This window comes from Sparus aurata, chromosome 9, assembly GCF_900880675.1.
Source record: "Sparus aurata chromosome 9, fSpaAur1.1, whole genome shotgun sequence".
In the NCBI taxonomy this organism is placed as follows: Eukaryota; Metazoa; Chordata; class Actinopteri; order Spariformes; family Sparidae; genus Sparus; species Sparus aurata.
Window position 1 is genome coordinate 15197283 of NC_044195.1, and position 15032 is coordinate 15212314.

General features: G+C 41.6%; 2 protein-coding genes across 2 annotated transcripts; both read right to left on the minus strand.

Annotated features, from left to right (window-relative positions):
* Positions 1-883: 883 nt before the first annotated feature.
* asb11 (ankyrin repeat and SOCS box containing 11) lies at positions 884-7402 on the minus strand. Its single transcript, XM_030429204.1, has 7 exons — positions 7171-7402; positions 6746-6825; positions 6530-6637; positions 4657-4807; positions 4436-4570; positions 2236-2424; positions 884-2139 (listed from the first exon to the last, which is right to left on the minus strand). Exons 1-7 carry the CDS (start codon positions 7265-7267, stop codon positions 2015-2017), a joined length of 885 nt encoding a protein of 294 aa, XP_030285064.1. The 5' UTR covers positions 7268-7402; the 3' UTR covers positions 884-2014.
* A 623-nt stretch (positions 7403-8025) lies between these two features.
* Positions 8026-14667, minus strand: piga (phosphatidylinositol glycan anchor biosynthesis, class A). The gene is made up of 7 exons (XM_030429202.1): positions 14532-14667; positions 13001-13477; positions 12640-12910; positions 11756-11888; positions 11420-11552; positions 10072-10278; positions 8026-8793 (listed from the first exon to the last, which is right to left on the minus strand). Exons 2-7 carry the CDS (start codon positions 13439-13441, stop codon positions 8524-8526), a joined length of 1455 nt encoding a protein of 484 aa, XP_030285062.1. The 5' UTR covers positions 13442-13477; positions 14532-14667; the 3' UTR covers positions 8026-8523.
* Between the last annotated feature and the right edge of the window lie 365 nt (positions 14668-15032).

A 15032-nucleotide genomic window follows, 5' to 3' on the forward strand; every position in this document is an offset into this window, starting at 1 on the left:
GTGTAAAACCCACTGAGAACCCTCTGTGTACAAGACCTTCAAAAGCAGGGCAAGCACAGTGGCTATTTTGTTTTCTAAATGGTGATATTGTGGCTTGGGTTCAGCAGGCAACATCTGTGACTGGGCACGAGCAGCATGAAATCCATCAACACACACACATACCCTCTTTTGAGCCTCGGCTCAAGGCTGCTGCTTTTCTCTGCTGTTTGGAAAAAGAAACGTCAAGTTATATCAGTTCAAACGACACTTTCCGGGTCTCCGCAGAGGTGACCTTTGTGGGTGGCATTTTAATGTGGGTATCTAATTCCCCTTAAGCTACAACTTAGTTCATCCGGCCGGTCCAATGACTATTTTATCTTACTGTGGTTTTATCCCATGTATTTTGTTTTTTTTATGTGCCTTGGCTGTTAATCCATGACTATACCCTGTTTGCCTTGATAACGAGACTGAAGCTGGGAACATTCATTTTTTTAAATGATTATTTTTGGACCTTTCATTGGTTTATTTGACAGGACTGCCAGAAGATGACAGGAACTGGGATGAAAGAGGGGAGATGACATGCATCAAAGGGCTACAGGGCGGGAGCGATCGCTCTACCACCAACTGACCTACTGGGACGCCCCGAAGCTGGCCATATGTCTTGTTTTTCTTTAAAAGTACATTAAATGAAAAGACCAGTTCCGACATGTGGCTATCTTGCCGACTGCCAGCGTTGGGTCCCTAAGGAAATGTAACTGGTTTGGCTCTACCACAGATATGGATGACTGAAGTCAGGAAAGAGGATCCGGTGGATTTCATTGTAGCAAGTGCAGTGGACGGACATTTATGTTAGAGGTGCACTATGTCATTTTGGGAAAGAGACGTTAATCAGAAGAATCAGATGTCCATTGACAGGTTTTTAATGCCAGAACAAACTAAAGAAACAAACACTATGACCTTAATGGACAACATACTTTTATACTCTTTTACTTTGTTCAATCTGGCAGTCCCTGCCGTCCTTCTAATTTAAAACAGTGTTGGGAACCTTATTTTCTTCTGAGAACAGCTTGTTTATTCAGTCACGGAAAACATAATATTTTTAGTTCTTACAATTACCCCATTAATATTGTTTGAATTTCTTCTTCAAAACTACATAGTGTCCTTTGCTTAGCTTAGAAGATATTAACAAATTGAGAATAAACCCTTCTGCATGTTCTGAAATATCAGCATATGGACTTGACTGCAAATTACTCCTCATTGAAGTTCACAAATCACAATACAAATATTAAAGGCTTACAACTATAGTATTAAAAAAAGACATACTTAAGCAGTAAGAGAAGTAGGAATACATCAAGGCTGTATAGTAAAACAATGCTCCTCTGCTCTGCATGAAGACGCTGACAGTCATGGTGGCACTACTCAGCAACAAGGCAGTTCCGTTTGTTGTATGTATAAATCACCCTACACACTTGGAATGAAACAAATATTTACATTTCCATAGACATTTTTGTGAGATCCTGCAGAACAACGGTGTCACCTTAAACAAGTACAACACAGTGTTTAATAATATGTATAAGTATGAAAACTGATGGAGCTGAACCAGAGACAGACTTTTACAGACTTAAAGAACTGATGTGACTCTCGTGACATCACTGGAGGCCATTCATTATCCGTCATATTGCTCATCCTGGTGCCACCAAGGGCTTTAGGCAACTTGTCTTTTTTAATCAGGAGGTTCCCTTTAAAAACCATGATGGCATAGTGAAAAATCCACAGACATGACCTGGAAAGTACTAGAAAGCATAAAAATGCAAAACCTGCTTGCATTCACCGCCATATGTACGCAACTTTGCACATGTGCAGGCAAAGTATCAAAGTTGAGTCATGTAAATATAAATGATATAAAAAAGTATTATAATCAAACCAACTGGCTGATAAAAAGGAGTCCCATTTTCTGAATGTGGATGTTTTTTTCACTTGTCAAGGCAAAAATGTGAAGGACTGCAAAAGCAGCTGCGCACAGAGGCAGGGCGTCTCATTTGTAGAGGAGGAAGTCTGTGATACTGTGAGGAAGGAAGAGGCTGGAGGCTCTGTGGAGACGGCTCCCTCCCAGACTTCGACGGACACAGAAGCGGCAGAGCTGAGACAGAGAGCAGGGACCTGGGCAGGCAGGGGTGGAGATAATGGATGGAGTTTTAATGCCTTCTTTTGTGTTTGTGTAACATGCACATGTGAATCAGGTTGTCTATAACATACCTCTTTTCTGCAGTGCAGTCCTCACAGCGCTGTTTGGTGGCAAGAGATCCAGAGGACTCTGTCCCTCTGCGTTCCTACAACACCCATCAGCTCCGAAGTCCAGCAGCAGATCCACCACGTTGGCTTCTCCACCCTGAACAGCAGCATGTAAAGGACTGTCCTGCCCGCACCCTCTCTGAACATCTGCTCCTACAAGAAACAAAAATACACAAAAGGTTGAACATCTGATTGAGGACAGCCAAATCATTTGATTTAGACATTGAACAAGAGTGTTTCTTATAATAGAATTACTTCAGTATTAAGGGTTAAGTGATGAGTCTCCCTGGGCTCTGTTCTTGGCCCTTTGCTCTTCTCTTATATATTTCACCTCTTGGCAAGATTATTCAGAGTTATGGAATACATTTCCACTGCTATGCAGACGATACTCAGCTGTATGTGCCCATAAAAGCTGATGACAAATACTAAATCACAAAATTAGAGAACTGCTTGTATGCGGTGAAAAAATGGATGTCTGAAAACGCCCTGCTCCTATATTCGGATAAAACTGAGATGTTGGTCATTTGCCCCTTTCAACAGAGACACCACTTTGATCAGATGAGGATAACTCTTAACAACTGCATAATTTCTCAAAGTTCAACTGTCAAGACTCTTAGTGACACATTTGATTCTACCCTCTCTTTCGATGAGCACATCAAAGGAATTATCAAGATCGCTTTTTACCATCTGTACCACCAGCATGGCTAAAATTAGGTCCTTCCTGTCGACCGCTGACGCAGAAATCCTGATTGATCTCCCTCTCCTGGCTCACATATTGACAGATCTGGATCGTCATTCCCCTGGCTCCTCCTGATCATTGCTCTCCTCTGTTTTACTATCTGTATTTCTGTATAATTTGGTGCCTCTTCATTCTGATATTTTCCTTTTTTTTACTGAAAATTATCTTGTAACTATCTTGCCATCTTCCAGGTCACCATGGTGGAGAGGAGGTCATGTGGCTCAGGCACTACTGGCCTCTGCCTGCTCAGTCGTCCTCCTTTACATATATAATATAATTTGTATCAGATATTCTGTCAATGCAAATTGAAAATTGTGATTCTGTTGTTCTGATCTGTATACGTGTATCTATTGCTCATCTGTCAGTTCTGGGAGTGGGATCCTGCTGTGTGGCTCTCCCCGAGGTTTCTTCCATCTCCCCCTGTTAAAAAAGTCTTTTTTTCTCAACATGGCAAGGTTTTCTTCACTGGAATCGAAGGTCTATGGACAGAGGATGTCGTTCACTTTACAGAGGATAAAGCCCACTGAGGCAAAGTGATTGGGATTTTGGGCTATATAAATAAAATGTATTTGAATTGAACAACAAAACCATCCCCGCATCCTCACAGACTGTTCTTTCCAGCACTCTGTGCAAATTGGTGATTAATCAGAGGGTAAAAAAAGGCACTCAGAACAGAGCTATGAGCCATTTTAAAATATGTGAGGCTGTGTGAAAGACTTTTTTCCTGTTTCCATGGAAATCGAAAGTGATGCTCAGACAGTTCAAGGACTGAGAGCAGCTAAAAATCACTGCGGGAGAGACAGAAAACAAAGACAGTAATCAGCTATTGTGATTATTATATACTGTGGCTACTGATTATTTTCTTGAGGACATTCATCAAGCAACATCATTTGGAAAATTCAAACAGAGACCTTCGCAAAGAAATTTGCTGTCCAGCAGCATTAAACAACTTGTATAGGCAGCTGAGAGACAGGCAAGGTCTCCATGTCACAGTACAGTCTGCTCACATATGGCCAATAGAACCTTGGTGTATTAATATGCTTTGGTTGATCTTGTTTGTTTGTTCAATACGTGGAATATGCAATGGAACAGGAATTAGAAGTAATTAAAAACTAATACAGAAGTATAATGACAATAATGTATTTCCTTTAAGGTGATGAGCAGGGTTCTTGGTGCTGATGGAGTATCCACTTTTTTAACGTTTGGCTTCATGCCCTGTGCTGCCTTTGTTGTGTCTCAAGTTCTCTAGAAGACATTTTTGAGTGTCTTGAAAGGTGATCCAGAAACAAAAAATGTGTCATTTTTGTCAGAAATCAGGAGTGAGACAAACAAAAAGCAGTTCTTTAAAAGAAGTTGAGGGTCTTGGATGCTCATCTTTTTCACTTCCTGTTGGGTGAATACAGTGCAGTTTGCAGATGACAGTACCTGAGTGAAGCAGCAACCCTACACAGGTTGCGGCCCCCGCCATGCAGGCAGAGTACAGCGGCGTCCCCACCACTGGCAGCTCCATGTCGATGTGTGCTCCGTATGACAGCAGCAGCTCCAGACACTCTCTGTGACCTGATAGGAAAACAACACAGCATGTGAGCCTGTGCGCTTACTGACAATGCAGTTACACTCATCCGTACATGTTTGCGTGCACACACCTTTCTTAGCAGCCTCGTGGATGGGTGATGCCAGCTGGTAGGGGGTGTGGAGGGAGGCGCCGTGCTGCAGCAGGAGCCTGACACACACAGCACTCCCGCTGCTGCAGGTGTTGAAAAGAGGTGTGGCGCCATCTGTCGTCACTGCCTCCACCTGTGGGGGGATATGACAGGAATAATAATGGTGTTAAGGACAAAAGAGCTGCATGTTAAAGGACAATGTAAATGACGCAATCCTACAACACTGTGAAGCTCCAGAAATGTTTTGTGGACTACAAAACTTCTCCCGACTTCAGCACGAGGGTGAGTGGATACTGACTGAATTTTCAGTTTTGGGGAAACTGTTCCTTTAATAGAGAGAAGACATGCGAGTAGATGAGCTAAGAAGTGGTACTTTACAAGTGCAGGTATCAAATCACAGCTGCTCAAACTGGATCCAAGTCTAACCGCTGTCTCTACTTTTGGTCTTTGATTATTACTGAAGTTAGGCTACTTTATTTTTTTATTATAAGGAACAATTCACAAACACATACAACTTTAATACACATATACCGACATTTGATGTATCAGAAATGTGTGATGCACCCAGATGGTAGAAAATGTCATTGACTTTCAATTTAGCAGTGCCACCATTAAATATTGTCAGATTCATGATGGCAAGCAAAAAGAGCAGCAGAAGTGTTTTTCTTCCACACTTCTGGCTTCTATGTCAGAACCAGCATCACCAACAAGGCAGCTGCTAACAGATCAGTAGGAGGCTTAGATGTGTAATGCTACTAGTCGCTATTGAGCTGTTAGCCTCCTGCATAAGGAATTTCACACCAAGAGATTATTTTTTTCGACCTTGAAGTTTTGATATCACTTAGGGCAGTTTATCAGGTTTTGTGCAGCATCCTCTGGAGCCACAAAGGACAACTTCTTACACGTGTGCACTGTGTAAGAAGTTCCCCCGTAAATCTCTCAAATAAAATGGATCATGTGATGCTCGGACATAAAATGGCCTTAAAGGCAACATTAAAGTGTGATTACAGGTCTCAGGGAGTACTACTGCATATGTGAAAAAAAGTAGTATGACGCCTTTTGTGCTCGAGATGAAGCAGCAAATAATCTCATAAATTGTCTCCAGTGATGTCACTCAATGGACAAGCTGCATTGTGGGTAATGTCGGCGCCAGGATTTGAGCAGGAAGAAGAATGGAATATGGAATATAAAAAGGTGATTCTGGTTTTGCTGTCTCGATCTAGATCCTTTGTTTTAACCCGTCCATAATGAGTCCAGCAGTGTGATGTAGACCAGTGGACTGTTTTTCTAAACCCGGCACCAACAACAACCAAATTGGAATTTAGCAACTGAGCGATATCACTAGAGACAATTTATCAGATTAAATGCAGCTTCCTCTGGAGCCACAAAAGGCTTTAATGTGTCAAATGGGTGGAGCTGCCCTTTAACCTTTCTGTACTGGCGTGTTGAGGTCACATTGATGAACATATGCCTGCTTGTAGTTTTCACCTCTAATTCAGTCAAAGCAGACTGAATAACATCATTAAGTATTTAAAATAAATAAAATGTTATCAGCATACTTTGCCAAACTGTCCCATCTTTGAAGTTCATAGTTTAATAAAATCTCACAGTTATGGAAATTATATCCAGTAATCTAGTAGATTAGTGATCTTAGTCTGCTTCATGAGTCAAAATGTGTCTGTTTGAAGGCCAGGCCAGGTTACATTTTTGCTCTACTGACAACTTTCAACTTGTGAATTTCTTTAACCGTGATTCACACATATCACATCTCATTTTTAACCTCAAGCTTCCCTCATGCGACAAATCCCACAGCACCCTTAAGTAACCTGCTGTATTTCACACTCAATGCTCTTACATTTGCCCCGGCGTCCAGCAGGAACTTGGCACAAGCGTAATGGCCCCCGAGGCAAGCTTCATGTAGAGGAGAGATTCTGTCCAAGCTGAGTGTGTCTACATGGAAGCCCTGCAGGGAAGAGGAGAGGAGGAGAATTCTGTCAGATACAACAAAATGTGTACTGTGCATTGTGTGTACTTGATGTATACACATGAAGACGGGCTGTGTTAGCTTTACCTGAGCGATGAGTCTTCTCAGGTGCAGCAGTCTGCCCTGGTAGGCGGCTTCATGGAGAGGAGTTCTGTCCGACCAGGAGTCTGGGGCACAGAGAGTAAGATCAGGACTCCACTTTTAGAAAACACACAACAGATACGCTCAAGGCCAAGTGATCCTGCTCTCTGTCTATTGTAATGTTAAGATGACCTCATTTGAATATATCTTTATCTGGTTTTTCAGGGTCATCCCAACCCTAAACACCAAACGACCTGACACTCTGGCTCTTGTTGGCTACAGCAGTAAACAATCCTCATATGCATCAGTGGATTTGTTGCTTCGTGCAAAGACTTGCTGAAAAGTTTGTACAACAAAAAAATTGTTTTCCCTCATTAAAACAATAAAAAATGAGCTAAATGTGTCAATGAGACAAAAAAAACATAACTCACCAGCCATCAGTGAGTTGCATGCCAACCCCCCGTAGATGTACAAGGGCCTCTGCCAAGGTTGTGAGCACAGGGAGCCCTCTGTTTGAACGGCAGCCATAATGAACGTGAAACAACTGCAGACTCCTCCGCGACTGTCCAGGACTCGAGCTCACCCTGTCGGATTCACAAACTTGAAGTCGGCCCCTCTCTTATCTGGGTCCTTGGCCACCTCCCCCACGCTGCCACCTCCCGCCCACCCTTGCCCAGGTCCATGGATTGAATGTGTATGTGGTCGTAAGGATGGGCCTGTGCTGATGATACACCTTGAACAAAGCGCTTGTGCATGAAAACACAACACAGGCTTTAGATAAGTTTCACACTGAGGATATTTGGGCAATAAAGTATTGCATTTCATCTCGCCAAATCTTTGAAGTGGGAACTATCTTCTGTTACAGCAGCATATTTTCAGCTAGAGGGACGGAAGAAGTTGAAATAAAATGTGATTGAAATGTCACTCAGCTGCAGGATCGATCTAGGTGTAGTGTTACTTATAATAAAATACACTAAACCACACATATTTATTCCAAAATGTACCTGAAAGGATGATATTATGTTCATCTCCAACCACGAGTCTATGCAAATCCCCATTGTTTGCCCTGAAAAGCCATGTCGTCCCATCCCTATCACCTCCGGTTTCACAGCTACTCTCTGTTTTGTCTGGCGCTCCACATTCCTCAGAGCTGTTTTGCTAATTCAACTGTAAGAAAGTTGTCGTCTGACGTCCTTCTACGAGCGCTGCCTCGTATAATGGGCACAAGAAGATGAAATGTTGAGAATGCTGCAGACAACGTAAATTAAATGGCGTGAAAACACATGAAATATTAAAAAGGAGCCTTTATTTTTCAGCATCTGAAAAAACTGTGTTTTAATATAAATATGGCAAATTTGAAATTATTTAACAAAATAGTGGCAACAAAAAGAACAATCTGCACTGATATTTAGCTTTGAATTTTACCAAGAAAATCACTGTTCTATATGAGGTATGTAATTCATCAAGCTGAAAACAGGTTACTGCCATTGATTCTCCCAGTAAGCATGAAGTTAACCAGCCCTTATTCTCCCACTTTTCAGTGCAAACTACACACTTTATAACAAATCAAAAAGTAGCTTTTAAAGCTGCAACAAGTGCCAAACATTTCCATTTTAATCTCCTTATATAAAACCTCCACTTCTAAGTCTTGGATAAAATGCTTCACACAAGGTCTCTTTAGACAAGTAATGTAAACAATGTTTGGAGTTTCCATGAACACATTCAGCATGTAGAAGTCAATCGTCACATCTCATAACGCTACAAGTGAGGCAGAGGTGTCTTCGTTATGATGAAGAATCCTTTTCTGCTGCTCGCTTCGTGCCACTTACTTTACTGCTTGGCCCCGGCCTCCACAGCCCATGAGGGCCGGTGGCGTCCATAGCGACGTCCATGACCCGGTCTGGCACTAACCACTGCAGAAAAAGCAGGAGGAGGAAGTCTAAAACAGCAAAAAGTGCAAAGATGGTGCCAGCGACGGGGCCGCAGTAAGCCCTCAGCCTCCGCAGCCGTCTGTCCAGGGGAAGCACCTCCTCTCCAGACACTCGGTCGTACACCTGAGAGGGAAAACACAAGGACCAGAGACGACAAACAGTTAACCTTCTGTTGCAGGTTGAATAATGCTTCAGCTGTGTGAGCGATCAGTCGGCTTATTGGCACAGAAGAAAACAGAAAACATATTTACTTGTAGTAACCTGGTTACTGTTTCTCTATGCATTCATCAGACCAGTAATCAGATTGCTCCACTTCCCGACATATCCTGATGTTTATTGTAACTGTGTAAGTGAAACCAGATGCTGTTGCCGGATTGATTAAACTTGTGTGTGTGCAGGAGGGGAGATGATCTTTCGTGAGAACAGTTTAATCTCACAGTGTGAAGACGTCTGAGTTTTTAAAAACACGCAACTGTTCATCTGTGGCAGCTGACTTTATTTATCTATCATCATATAAAGTACATAAACTTTCTTTAACAGGGAAACAATGGAGCTTGGCTGATAAATTGGTCGATTTATATGCCAGTGTTCGCTTATTATCTCCACCAAGGAGGTTACTTTTCACCTGGGTTGCTTGGTTTGTCAGCAGGATTGCAGAAAAACATACTGAGTCTATTTCCACAAAAGTTGGATGGTGGTTGGGTCTCTACTCAGAATAGAGCCCATTAACTTTTGGTGCTGATCCAGATGAAAGGGACTTATCTAAGATTTATTTTTTTCTCACTTTCTTTCAACATTGCGAAATATGACGTTTTTGTAAATTGCTTAGGGAATAATGCATGGATCTTGATGAAAAATATCAGACATTTTTAAGTGGCAGGTATCTATGTGTGAGTACAAAGGGGGACTGTTGAGTCTTGGCAGAGGTATGTGCTCGACCATGTGACATTGTAGTTGTGGATCTATTGGCGCATGTATGCATGTCGACCGGTAAGTAATAAGAAACTACAGCAAACAGATGCCAAACTATGTCCCACGTAACCACTGCTGCATAGTTTCTCCACCAGAGAGTGCTGATACTTCTAACTACAAGCTGCTAGCTCTCTCCACCTACAAGAGACTCTGCCAAGTTATGCATGAGGCTGATGTACTGTATTGTTATCCCATTTTCGAAACCCCCAAATATCTATATCAGTATTGGCCTCAGAAATCCAGTATTGGTTGGTTGATAGTAAACATGGCCATGGTGAAATTAGGTTTCTCTTACAAGACATATAAGAAATAAGACTTAAAATGAATGTGAAATTGTTACTTGTTGCATGTGAATACACACAGTGTAAGCTTGAGTGCTAAATGAATACAACTGACTAAAATTGTAGGCCTTTTTGGTGGTGAACCTACCTTTTCAGTCCTCTCTGCGACGTTTCTCCAGGTGTACAAGCTTCGCACACGAGCATGTACAGAGGCGGGGGAGGGGACAGATCCTGAGCGGTGCTGGGCAATGACCGCCTCCAGACCAGCACACAACGACCGCACTGTGGGCTCACACAGGGTGATCAAGTCGTTGGGTAACACCTCAGGAATGCCCCCCACACGAGTGCTTACCACCTTAGAAACCAACAGACCAAGGTGCATAAGTCAGCCACACAATGTAAAAGTAACACAACATCCATTCAACATCAGTTTCCAGCCGTGCTTTAGCATGACTAAAGATTAGATTAGCATCTGAAAAGCACTGACCTCTTATGTCTAAAGGTTTTCAAGCCTGTTTCACCTCTGACCACACCCAACAGTAATGTCAGGGTGTAGTGAACAGACCAAAAGTACACTTCAGGTCAACAAATGCAGAATGTAAATGTTGTTGTTGGCAACTCCCTAATGACACATCTGCCTCTATGTTTCTAATATTCCAACCAGAACCTTATACTCACAGGACAAGTTCAGTCAAGGCCTAACATTGCTGGTGTCATCAGTCTGCGACAGCTTTTTTAAAATAATTTATAGGGGGCTTCTATGTTTCTTCTGGCTTTATTCAGACATGGCAAAACACTGAGGGAATGAGCTGCTTGAGATGTTAGAAATGTTATAACAACGAGAAACAAGAGGTTGTTCTGTTCTCTCACAGGCCACTGCTCTTGGAGACACAAAATATAACATAATAATATAATTTTTTTTTATAACTGTATCATAATTTAAGTGATTAAACACCCTCTTTTATAATCTTTGACAGTGTAAAAAAGCACTGAATGACAGGATGAGTTTAATTCATATTAGCTCTCAAGCATATATAGTCCATTTTGCTGGATAATCACTTTTTTGTCCTGGAATTTGCATGTTTTATGACAACTTTTATGTCATGTTTTAAATCTTTTATCTCTGTTAGCTAAGTTAGCTGTGCAGCTAGCAAGCCTGTCGCTACCTGCACTGGGAGATGGAAGCACCAGAGATAGGTTAGGTTAGTATTATCAGTCGGGTAGCAGTCAGTTCCAACCTCTGGAAGCCTGTGCTACACTATTGGACCATCGATCGGTACAAAGTGGTATCACGAGACTAGGTGGGGCTGTGGATAGCCAGTTAGCAAGCTAACTTCAGTAGAAATGTTATTTCTTCACATCCATTTTTCAACGCTTTAAACGCTTTAAATTCTTACATTCTGCACCATTATTGATTGATTTCTTCCTCTCTCTCTTCGACCTGTATGACACATGATCTCTCCCGTCCTTGAACTACTGTATGAATGGCAACAAACCTGAAGTCCACAACTGGCTCCTTCCACAATGGCCATGCAGAAGGCTTCGGTCAGCGATGTGTTGAGGAAGATGTGACCCTGCACCAGAACTCCACGAACATCTTTATGCTCCAAAGCCCCCAGAAGACGCACCCTGCAGTCGCCCAATTCACAGAGACAAGGCACATGTAAAAAACCCTGTGTTTGACTCCTGGACATTCATCACAAAGGTAATGCAGCAACTTGCTGTATATTCATAGATTTATTAATAATAAACATAATGTATCCAACAACAGTGCTGTCAACTTCCAGCTCATGGAATGTTTAACGTGAGGAAATATGAACAACCAGCAGTACCTGTCGTGTAGCTGGTATTTTTCTCTCACTTCCTCCAACACAATTCTCTTCGGCCCCTCTCCACCGATCAGGAAATGCAGATCTGGATGTTTGAGGCAGAGCTCTGGGATTATTCCACCAAGAAGATCAATTCCTTTAACAGAGGATGAGATTGTGAACATTCACTTTGACAATGACAACAATGCTGTACTTGATTAAAAATTGCTTTTCATTTCGACACTGAGGTTCTTTTTAAGTACTTGAATAATTCATTATGATAATGTCTGATGTTACTGTGGTTATATAATTGTAATTTATAGTGTGGTTAGACTGCCGCTAGAGCATTCTGTTAATATAGGCATGCACTTCCATTTGTGTGAAGCACTCGGCAGAGCAGACAGTTTAACCACAGTGAAAATTATGTTTTTGAAAGGCTAAGTGCTAATGAATAGCAATTGAGGGAGAATATTTTGTTACATTTTTAAACATGAATCTTGGAAATGATTACATCCAACTTTAATCAATAAACTTTGACTTTTGAATTTAAAACACTCTGGAGTTACTTGAAAAGTTTGGAACAAATGAGTCAGAGACAAACCCTCACAGGAACAACTGGGATCTAATTCTACAATTCGTACAATACTAATACAATTAGTTTTGCACAATTTTTATCTGCAACTGAGAAGAAATAACAGGCTGAATATGACTTTTTGTCTCCAACTGACCTTTCCTTTACAGAAATGTATTATAATATTAACCTAGGCTTTGGCGTGAAATTTGGTCCTCCACGAAAGTGCAGCGTCCTAAACACCATAACAAGTCTGCTGCCCGTAATTACTGCCTTCATTGACCACCAGAAATATGAACAAATAAGCAAAAAAAAGAACAGAACAGCTTCTTTGTACCTTTGCGGTAGACGAGACGGCTGATGACAACAATAGTGATCCTGTCATCTAGGCGCTGGGACGGGTCAGGGGTGAAATCAGTAGGGTCGACAGCGTTGGGGATAACAGACACTATCTTTGGGTCGAGTGCTGCTCGGAGCACTGTGTTTTCCTTACTGGTGTATGACACGCACACAATGTGGTTTGTGTCACACAGTGACACAGTCAGAAGCTTGTTGGTAAGCACAGAGCTCACATCAGCAAAGCCGAAGAGTGAGTGGTCAGTGAACACCTGTAAATGATAATACGCACTGGATTATGTGAAGCATACCGATATAAACACACTATGATTTAGAGAGCTGGCTCATAATAAGTTATATACCGTGTTGAGGCCCATGGTCTTAGCATGGAACAATGCATCATGGCCCATAGCAGAGAAGGAGCTGTGTGCGTGCACCACAGTGATGCGTTCCCTTACGAACACGCAGCGTAGCAGTGGGAGACTGTGGAAGCAGGTGGTAGCTGTGGACTGGTTATACATCACCTGCAAGGGGAGGTAGTACACCTTCAGTCCATTGGTCAGGTACCTGACACCCTTCCTCCGGCCATAGGCGTGGGTGACAATCACCACCTTGTGTCCCTTTTCAATCAAGCACTGGGAAAGCTGGTAAATGTGACTTTCCACTCCTCCCATATTTGGATAGAAGAAGTCAGACACCATGCAGATGTTGTGCTTCCTGCTGGGGACCCTGGCAACATCTGCAGGAGCTCCAGAGACCCTCCGAGATGAGGGGTTAGTCACAGCTCTCCTTCGTTGGCCCATAGTAGATTCCTTATGTGGCTGTGCACCTCACTAGTGCTGAAAAAAAGGATAAAATTCAATGATTAGGTGATCAAAACATAATATATTGATGAAATTAACTGATGAAAAAAATATTTTACTGTGAACACCAAGAGCTCCAGGGTGTGTGACACTTTTTCCACTCAACTGCAATTTACTATCAAGAATATGCAAACATTTCCCATTTACAAATTCCTAAATGTGGTCATTTACTTTCTATTCAATTTAATGTGACTGTAAATTGATAAAGATTTAGTTTTGTTATTGATCATTCAGTTCACATGCCAGAAAGACAGTGAAAATAAGTTTTCTCAGAACCAAAGGTGAAATCTTAAGTTTCCTCATGTTGTTCAGAACCAACTGGACAAATTCAAACACACTTAGATTATGAGTGAATTCCTCCTCACACGTTAGAAGCTGGAATCAGTTAATTGTTTGGGCTTTTTTGCCCAATAAATGACTTAAATGGCTGATTTATTTTCAAAATATTTGGCAATTAACTTTCAGTCCATCAACATAATCATCTCAACACACATCCAAATGAATATTACATGAATTAGTCCAAAATGGTTGTATTCAGTGATTTACTGAATACAATATGTCACAATAACATACTTGCCAGACAATAAATAGTCTCAGATCATATAAAAAACTTCCTTTACCACTAACTAACAAGCCAATTATGATGATGTAGGGTTTTGAGTTGCCTTTAACTTCCCCCATATCAACAACATTTGATACTGTCATAGTGTGGCACCTATCTTATTTCTCTACTCGATGTTTGCCAGCAGCATCTCTCTTAGCTTTGGAAGTGTTTTAGGGTTGAATTGTCCCTTTAACTTGCATTTGCTCCCTGTTTAACCGTGGTGGGATAGTCAAGACTTAAGTACATAAACACATCGCAGACTATCTGGTATAAGGTGACAATGAGCTAACTCTTCTAAGCTACATCAACATGTTTTAAGCCTCATCTGTCTCAGTACACATTAGCATCAAGCTAACAAACTTTGTTCATATTTAACCGCTTGACTGACACTGAAGCAGGTATTTCTCCCAGTCCGAATCACCTTACCATGGACAAATGTCAGTCTAGTTCCAGTCTGTGAAAATACACAGAACTACTTTCCAGACGTAGATTCATTTTTACTCGCTAGCCTGTAGCTAGCACTGTAGTCGCCCGATCCACTTCCTGATGTTTCCCAACGTCACACACAATGGATGACGTAGCGTGCTGTTGCTGCCCTCTGCTGACCATAACTAGGCTACCGAGCCTAAAATCTAGATTTTAATTTAACATTAACTTGTTTCTATTCTTCTATTGTAAATGTCCAGGATGATTTGATGGTTTAAGTCTTCCTCTAATATAAATAGCCTATGGCCAGAACTTATATGATACATATACACTGAGGCTATCTTAAAGGGTAACTTCACCAATTTTACACATACAGGCACGTTTACAGGTCCTGGGGAGTATTACCTAATACGTTGTTTTTTAAAAAAAAAAAGAAAAAGTAGTACAAAGCCTTCTGTGGCCCCAGAGGAAGCTGCATGTAAACTGATGCCACTCAGTGAT